The following is a 9541-nucleotide window of genomic DNA, read 5'->3' on the forward strand; positions in this document are numbered from 1 at the left end:
CCTGACCTCTCCGCCCCCACCCTCACTCCGGCCTATCACCCTCACCTTGACCTCCTCCTACCTATCGCATTTCCAACGCCCCTCCCCCAAGTCCCTCCTCCCTACCTTTTATCTTAGCCTGCTGGGCACACTTTCCTCATTCCTGAAGAAGGGCTCATGCCTGAAACGTCATTCTCCTGTTCCTTGGATGCTGCCTGACCTGCTGTGCTTTTCCAGCAACATATTTTCAGCTCTGATTATATCTCAGACTTGAAACTGAAATTGCCCCAGCTGCTGTGGTGGGATTTGAACCCCTAACTGCAGAGCAGCAAGCTGGACCTCTGAAACTAGTCCGGCCACACCAGTCGGCCCTCCCTTTCAATCATTGAAGAATAACATTACAGAGAAGGAGGAGAGTGGGACAAATCTCTGACAAAGAACCAGCATTTCAAGACAATGGGCTTGTGTTGTATCACTTAACATTTCTCCTTCAATCCACATCAGAAATGATTGCCTGCTCATTGTCACATTACTGCTTGTTTCCTACATTATGGCAGTAGCTGAACTTCAAAGGTAAAAGAGGCAAATTCACCACAGTCTCACCAGACACCAGAGAGCTGCTCTCTTACTAGAAAGGGATAACAGGCAGCAGTTTAACCTGGGAGGTGAAGGGAGAGTCCTCATGATAACCTTAGACAGTGCAGAAATTGTACCCAGGCTGTTGCTCGTCACTCTGCATTATAAACCAGCTTCTGGATTCGTGGTGCTGGAAGAGCACGGCAGTTCAGGCAGCATCCAAGGAGCAGCGAAATCGACATTTCGGGCAAAAGCCCTTCTTCAGGAATAAAGGCAGTGAGCCTTGGATGCTGCCTGAACTGCTGTGCTCTTCCAGCACCACTAATCCAGAAGCTGGTTTCCAGCATCTGCAGTCATTGTTTTTACCCCATTATAAACCAGCTGCCCAGCCAACCGAGTTAACCAACTGTCAGAGTTATAAGGAGAGTTTGGGTGGTTTGAGTTACAAGATGATGTTGGATAGGCTGGGACAATTCCCCTGGAGCATAGGAGACTGAGGGATGACCTTATAGGGTCTATAAAATTATGAGTGGCATGGAAAAGGCAGATAGCCAACAGCTTTTCCCCAGGGTAGGGGGGTCTCAAACTCAAGGGCATTGGTTTCAGGTGAGAAGGGAGAGATGCAAAAGGGTCCGGGGGGTAATTCTTTCATACAGAGATGGTGAGTGTCTGGAACAGGCTGCCAAAGTAGTGTTGGAGGCGCGTACAATTTTGTCATTTAAAAAACATTGAGGTAACTGGATGGGACAGGGATGGAGGGATATGGACCAAACACAGGCAAATGGGACTGGTTTAATTGTGAAAACTGGGTGGCATTGGCAAGTTGAGCCAAAGGGCCTGTTTCCGTGCTGTAGATCTCTATGACTCTATAACTCCCCCACCCCCCTCCCCTCTACAGTGTGGCTACAGAAACACAAGGCATTTTTTAAAGGGGAGCAAAAGTACATGGATCTAGTTTGGTCATTGAGGGAATTGTAAAACTGAGACAGGGACAATAAAAACAGCAGAACTACCTTGACAAGTCAATGCAGCCATTCCCATTCCAGTGCCCCCTTTGATGACATCACAACTTGGCCCAGTGCATTATGGGGTGTGGCACTATGATAACCTCCACAAAGCCCATGGGGAACTCACTAATAATCTCCACATGGAGCTCATTGAGTAAGAGTTCCCTTAGTAACAGGCAATGGCTTGCCTAGCTGGAACTCATCACCTGAGCCCTTTATAAAGGAGACCCAGATGGCTTGCATTGCCCATAATGGGCTTTACTTGTAAATATTTGATTGGCTACGCAGGTGATTACTGGTGGTAGCTAATAGGAAATAAAAGTCCCGGTGATTTTGGTGATGGGACAGCCACTCAGTAGTGTGTAATGGCACAGGGATTGGACCCAGGGATGCATCTGCAGATTTTTTGTTCCAGGATGAGACTAGTTTTGCACATCACAAGTACTAGCTGTATTTTGGGGTTCAACCACAAATGATGTTCCTTTCCTGTCAAGCTTCCTGAGTGATTACTGAGTCCCAGAGCACAAGCAGAACCACCCCCACTTCCTACGCCCCACCTCCCCCCTTCCCCGCTGCACGGATCATGTTTTGAGTTTGTTAACTACGCAGTAAGGCCAGTGTTGGAGATGGTGCAAGCAGCCATGAGGGGACATGGTGGTGTAGTGGTATTGGCACTGGGCCAGTGATCCAGCACCCCCAGCTAATATTCTGGGACGTGAGTTCAAAGCCCACCATGGTAGATGCTGAAATCGAAATTCAATAAAAATCCAAGTTAAAAACAAAACGAATCTAATGGAACTACATGCCCTCTGTTGATTGTTGAAAAATCTGCCTCACTAGTGTCCTTGAGGGAAGTAAATCTACTACCCTTGGGAATCGGTTCAGCTCAGTTGGTCGGATTGTCAGTTTACAGAGCAGTGTGATGCCAACGGCGTGGGTTCAACTCCCATCTCCGGTGTGAGGTTACCATGAAGGACTCTCCTTCTCAACCTCTTCCCTCACCTGAGGGTCTGCTGGCCGTCAAAGTAAATCACTACCACTCACCTCTCTCGAATGAGAGAGCAGCCCTATGGTCTGGTAATGACACAGTACAGTCAACCTTACCTGGTCAGGCCTATCTGTGACTCCAGATCCACAGTAATATGGCTGACTCTTAACTTAGGAATGTGCAGTGAATGTTGGCATTGCCAGCGGTGCCAACAGTCCATGAATAAATCTCATGACTAGAGTGGGGACTCCTGACTCAGTGGGCCCAGAGCGGGGACTGTTGCATAAGTCCAGGAGTCGTGTTTGGAGCCCAGGGTCATGAAGATAAACTCTATCTCAGTACTTTTCCTAATTCTTTTGAATCTCAAAATGGTGCCAGATTGTGGCGACTGAACACTTTTCACTGTATCTCCCTTGATATATGTGACAATAAATCATTCATCCAATGCTCGAGAAACCAAAAATATGTCCCAATCCCCAGAAAAACGTTTCTCAAACGTCCAACATGCAGTTTTTAAAAAGAACGCCACAGAGTTTTCCACCCTAGCCAGACAAATAGGTTTCCAATTCACTATTTGATCTCACTATTTTTACACGTAAACAGCAAACACAGGGAATGGAGGATCAGGAGTAGGCCATTCTGCCTCTCCGGCCTGTTCCGCCATTCAATATAATCTTATTTTTCCACATGCCTGCCTACTCCTGATAACCATTCACCTCAGCCTGAAAATACTCAGAGAGCCTGTATCCAGAGTAAGCCTTTTTGAGGAAGGGAACTCTACAAAGATTCAGGATACCTGCATGAGAAGAAAAATCTCATCTCTGTCTTAAATGGGCCATCCCTTTTTTTACAAAGCCATCCTGAGTTCTAGACACTCCCTAAATTAAAACTAAAGCCCGCCATTTCTCTTTGCGTTAGATCACAGTAAAGGCGATAAAAGGCAGTGTGGGTGAATGCTTCAGAACAGTGTATGTTATGCACAGCTAGAAGGATTGCCCCACAAAGGGGTATCAGTAGCAACATCAGAGACACAGTGAAGGGGTAAGGCTTTGAGGGTCTTTTGCACTGGATCCCAGATGGAGAGAGCGCTGCATTGTCAGATTCTTTCAACCCAGCCCCTGGCTGCCCTCTGACAGACTTGTTAACTATCTGAGATACCATTTTGACGAAATGTGGAAGAGGTTGTCCTAGTGTCCTGAATAGTATTTATTCAGAAAGATGTTGTGAAACTTGAAAGGGCTCAGAAAAGATTCACAAGGATGTTGCCAGGGTTGGAGGGTTTGAACTACAGGGAAAAGGCTGAATAGTCTGGAGTCGTTTTCCCTGGAGCGCCGGAGGCTGAGGGGTGACCTTATAGAGGTTTATAAAATCATGAGGGGCATGGATAGGGGGAATAGACACGGTATTTTCCCTGGGTTGGTGGTGTCCAAAACTAGAGGGCATAGGTTTAGGGTGAGGGGAAGAGATATAAAAGGGACTAAGGGGCAAAATTTTCACACAGTGGGTGATGCATGTGAGTGATGAGCTGCCAGAGGAAGTGGCGGAGGCTGGTCCAATTGCGACATTTAAAAGGCATCTGGATGGGTATATAAATAGGAAGGGTTTGGAGGGATATGGGCCAAGTGCTAGTAAATGGAACTAGATTGATTTAGGATATCTGGTCGGCATGGACGAGTTGGACCGAAGGGTCTGTTTCTGTGCTGTACATCTCTATGACTCTATAATCAATGTCATTTAAATAAAAACAACAATCCCATTGCTTATATTTAGAATGCAGGAAGATGTTGGAGAGCCAGAAACCACAATGATTTCTGTTGACTTCACCCACCCAAATTCTTTAATGACTATCTATTCAGGGACTGATGTTTTCTCTCCTCTCATGGTCTGGCTGCCTGGTGAGGCCAATCCCACATGAGAGGGCTTGACTCTAAACTACTCACTGAAATCACCCAGCAATTCCCATTCTTTCGTAAACTTTCTCTGGGCAACCGAGCCATTATTGCCAATCCTGCTTTCCAATGCCCACTTCCTCCTGAACAAAAATAAAGAAAAATATACAAAAAGCACGAGACGTCAGCATGAAAAATCAGGTCTGACTGCCCGGTGTATCTCTGTCACACCAACCCATGATACTCAATGTAGCATTTCACATCGAGATACCCAAGTAGGAGTTGTCCCATTTCTCTAAACCACTCTGACGGTCTCACACTTAATGAGCCAGGAACATTGAATGGCTGCAGTGTGGAAGCAGGCCATTCGACCCACCAAGGCCACACCAACTCTCTGAAGAGTATCCCACCCAGACCCACCCCACCCCTGTAACTCTGTATTTCCAATGGCTAACCCACCTAACCTACACACCCCTGGACACTATGGGTAATTTAGCACGCCCAGACCACCTAAGCCACATATCTTTCTATTGTGGGAGGAAACCAGGGCACCCAGAGGAAACCCATGGAGACATGGGAGAATGTGCAAACTCCACGTAGACAGTTGCCCGAGGCTGGAATCGAACCCAGGTCCCTAGCAGCAGTGCTAACCACTGAGCCATATGCACCCGCCTTCTGCCACCACCCATCCAGCAGTTATGTCCAATTCTTGGTAGCCATGACAACACAGTGTCTTACTGGCCACAATCCAGCATGCAATGTTAATAACTTCACTCTGGAACAGTACCTCATAGAGTCATAGTGATGTACAGCATGGAAACAGACCCTTCGTCCATGCTGATCAGATATCCTAACCCAATCATGTCCCGTTTTCCAGCACTTGGCCTATATCCCTCCAACCCTTCCTATTCATATACCCATCCAGTTGCTGTAATTGTACCAGCCTCCACCACTTCCTCTGGCAGCTCATTCCATACATGTATCACCCTCTACGTGAAAAAGTTACCCTTTTGGTCCCTTTTATATCTTTCCCCTCTCACCCTAAACCTATGCCCTCTAATTCTGGACTCTCCCACCCCAGAGAAAAGATTTTGTCTATTTATCCTATCCATGTCCGTCGTGTCTTTATAAACCTCTATGAGGTCACCCCTCAGCCTTCGCGTACGTTGGCAAGTGGAGTAAGTTATGAAATTGAAAAACAGAAATTACTGGCTGTGGGAAGAAAGCAGAGTTAACATTTCAGGTCCAGTGACTCTTCATCAGAACGGTTTTGACACGACATGTTAACTCTGCTTACTCTCTCCACTGACACTGCCAGACCTGCTGAGTTTCTCTAGTAATGTCTCAATTTGTTTCAGACCTCCAGCATCACAGTTCTTTGTTTTAATAATGTTGTAAGATTACTGTTTATGGGATCTTACTGTGTGCAAATTGGCTGCCACCTTTCCTCCTTCACAACAGCATACTGAGACGCGCCAAACTGGACACAATCACGGGTCCAGATGCTGCTCCTGGCCTGAACGTCTAGTACCCTCACACCACTCCCCCCTCCCCCACCCCAGCCCCCTTCTCACTCTGTACCCTGACCCAGGAACACTAACACCCCCCACTAACCCCCTACCCCACCCACCTCCTCACCCTGTACTCTGTTCCCAGACACTGTAGCAACCCCCACCCCAACCCCCTTCTCACCCTGTCCCCTGACCCAGGAACACTGGCATCTGGCTCATATCCATGCAAACCCTTCCTATTCACTTACCCATCCAGATGCCTTTTAAATGCTGTAATTGTACCAGCCTGCACCACCTCCTCTGACAGCTCATTCCATACACACACCACCCTCTGCGTGAAAAAGTTGCCCTTTAGATTTTAAATCTTTCCCCTCTCACCCTAAACCTATGCCCGACCCCAGGGAAAAGACCTTGTCTGTTTATCCTATCCATGCCCCTCATGATTTTATAAACCTCTATAAGGTCACCCCTCAGCCTTTAACGCTCCAGGGAAAACAGCCCCAGTGTATTCATCCTCTCTTTATAACTCAAACCCTCCAGTCTCAGTAATATCCTTGGAAGTTTTTCTGCACCCTCACCAGTTTAACAACATCCTTCCTACAGCAGAGTGATTCGCGTCTTATGAGGCAATATTAGGGACCAAAAACATTTCAAGAAGATCTTAACGAAGAGGGAGAAAGAGTGAGACATTGAGCAGAGGGCAGGGCAGCATTGGCAGCTCTGTCATTGAGCTAGTACCACAATGATGGGCTGGATGGCCTCCTTTTGCAATGCACCTTATAAGTTCATAAGATATAGGACCAGAATTAGACCATCAGGTCTGCTCTGCCATTCGATCATGCCTGATATGCTCCTCACCCCCATTTACCTGCTTTCTCCCCATATCCCATCAACCCATTACCAATTAAAAATCTCTCTAACTCCTCCTTAAATTTACTCACTATCCCAGCATGCATCACACTTTGGCACAGCAAATTCCACAGATTCACAACCCTTTGGGAGATGCAGTTTCTCCTCAACTCGGTTTTAAATTTGCTACCCTTTATCCTAAGACTATGACCTCTTGTCCTAGAATGCCCCACAAGAGGGAGCATTCACTCCCGTCTATTTTATCCACACCATTTATCTTGAATACTTCCATTTGATCTCCCCTCGTTCTGTTAAATTCCAGAGAGTACAGGCCTAAACTGTTCAATCCCTCTTCATACGACAAATCCCTCATCTTTGGGATCAATCTAGTGAACCTCCTCTGAACTGCCTCCAATGCCACAACACCTTTCCCAAAACTGTGCACAATACTCCAGGTATGGGGTCACCAATACCTTGTATAGTTGCAACAGTACTTATATTTCTATCTCAGATGTTCATAGGTAATGGAAAACAGCCCAGGTTGGGGATGGGGGAGAGGTGGGGGGGGGATTAGTGGTGATCTGAACCAAGGGGAAGAGTGGTAAACTGAGAATGTCACTGGGGTGGGAGGCAAAGTCGGAGTGTGGGTTTTGATCCGCGTTTCGCCGGGTGACACTGACCTTGCCCGAGCCGAGCTCCAGGAAGCGCCTCCCTGGCAGAGCCATAACCCAACTCACGGCACACGACACTGGCTGACAGAAGGTTCCATCGGTCATCGCAGACTGTTCCCCATTTGCCATTCTTCAGGACTTCCACTCTCCCTTCGCCCGTCTGTGCTCCACCCTTTAGCCGCACCAGGGGTTGCTGTGAGACAAACAGAGGTTAAACACAAATTATTAAAAGAAAATACTCACTGTCAGCTCAAACAGCATCAGCGCCTCCTTCAGTTTCGTAGAATCCACACAGAATAGAATAGGACAGAATCCCTACAGTGTGGAAACAGGCCCTTCAGCCCAACAAGTCCACACCGACCCTCCGAAGAGTAACCCACCCAAATCCATTCCCCTGCCCTACTACTCTACACTTACTCCTGACTAATGCCCCTGACCTACACATCCCTGAACACACTGGGCAATTTAGCATGGTCAGTTCATCCTAACCTTGAGAGTGTGGTGCTGGAAAAGCACAGCAGGCCCGGCAGCATCCGAGGAGCAGGAGAATCGACATTTCCGACTTGGGCCCTTCATCAGATGATGGACAGGTCAAGAGGGTCCCTGATGCTGTGAGGCAGCAGTGTCAACCACTGAGCCACCATATCATCTTTCCCATCTTCGCCCCACCTTCATCTACCTATCATATTCCCAGCTACCTTACCCCCAACCCCACCCCCACTCCCTCCCATTTATCTCTCAGCCCCCCAGCCCACAAGCCTCATTCCTGACAAAGAGCTTATGCTCGAAATTTCGATTCTCCTGCTCCCCAGATGCTGCCTGACTGGCTGTGCTTTTCCAGCTCCACACTCTCAACTCTGATCTCCAGCATCTGCCATCCTCACTTTCTCCCAATTCACCCTGACCTGCACATCTTTGGACTGTGAGAGGAAACCCACGCGAACACGGGGAGAACATACAAACTCCACACAGTCAGTCACCTGAGGCTGGAATCGAACCCGAGTCCCTGCCACTGTGAGGCAGCAGTGCGAACCACAGAGTCATTGTATCGCCCAGTGTGAAAGCAGCCCATACCAACCCACCCAATACCCTATAACCCTGCATTTCCCATGGCCAATCCAAAACATCTTTGGATTGTTGGAGGAAACTGGAGCACCTGGAGGAAACCCACGCAGACACAGGGAGACTGTGCAAACTCCACACAGACAGTCACCCAAAGCTAGTATCGAACCTGGGTTCATGGTGCTGTGAGGCAACCGTGCTAACCACTGAGCCACCCAGTGAAATATACGTTTCAGTGGAATATATCTTGTCAGATGCTGTATTTCCATAGCACTTTACAGACAATGAAGCTTTCTGATGTGTATTGGCTGCTGTGATGCTGGATATATGCAGCGAATTTGCACAGAGCAAGATCTCACAAAAAAACATGACAATGCCCAGATAATTGTTTATTTCTGATGTTAGTTGAGAGATGAATATTAGCCATGTCACCAGCAGGGTTTATGTTTGGATGGATCTTTTACCCACTCGAGAGAAACGTCACATCTGAAAAGCAGCCCCTCCAACCCCTCAGTGACAGCCTGGAATTGTGTCGCTGGAGTGGGACTCAAATACACAGTCCTTCCAATCAGAAGTGAGACACTTGTAACCTCGTAAACTGTTAAAATGGGGATAAGAATTGCCAGCATCAATGTGCGTAGCATCAAATCGGCTACGCGATGTGTTTCTACGATGGCCTTCTGGCCAATGTTAAAGCTGACGTCCTGTTTCTGCAGGAGTGTGGGATACCGCACCTCAGCAGCTACAGGAGATGGTCGAGCTTGTGGGCCCATGGGCCGTCAGTTTGGTTGGGGGGCAACGATAGCCGCGCCTCCGGCCTGGGTATCCTGTTGCGAGGAGGCAACTTCACCATCTCCGAGGTTAAGGAGGTGGTGGGCGGGCGCCTCCTCGTCGCCGACGTCATGTACAGGAATGCTCCCCTGAGACTGATTAATGTGTACGCCCAGTGGGTAAGAATGAACGGTTGGCCGTCCTGCAGCAGCTTCCACTGTTGCTGGCTACGTCCAGG

The 9541-nt window shown here is 48.0% G+C and overlaps 1 protein-coding gene across 3 annotated transcripts in view; it reads right to left on the reverse strand.

Annotated features, from left to right (window-relative positions):
* Positions 1-9541, reverse strand: part of loxl4 (lysyl oxidase-like 4) — a 140582-nt gene that overhangs the window by 53173 nt on the left and 77868 nt on the right. For 2 of the 3 annotated variants that reach the window (XM_043713008.1, XM_043713009.1), the window contains exon 7: positions 7480-7663. In XM_043713008.1, the coding sequence (XP_043568943.1) occupies positions 7480-7663 (184 nt within the window). Of the gene's footprint in view, positions 1-1568; positions 1643-7479; positions 7664-9541 lie in introns of those variants that run through there. The other variant, XM_043713010.1, reaches the window with a different exon arrangement.

Source organism: Chiloscyllium plagiosum, chromosome 22 (genome assembly GCF_004010195.1).
Source record: "Chiloscyllium plagiosum isolate BGI_BamShark_2017 chromosome 22, ASM401019v2, whole genome shotgun sequence".
Lineage (NCBI taxonomy): Eukaryota > Metazoa > Chordata > Chondrichthyes > Orectolobiformes > Hemiscylliidae > Chiloscyllium > Chiloscyllium plagiosum.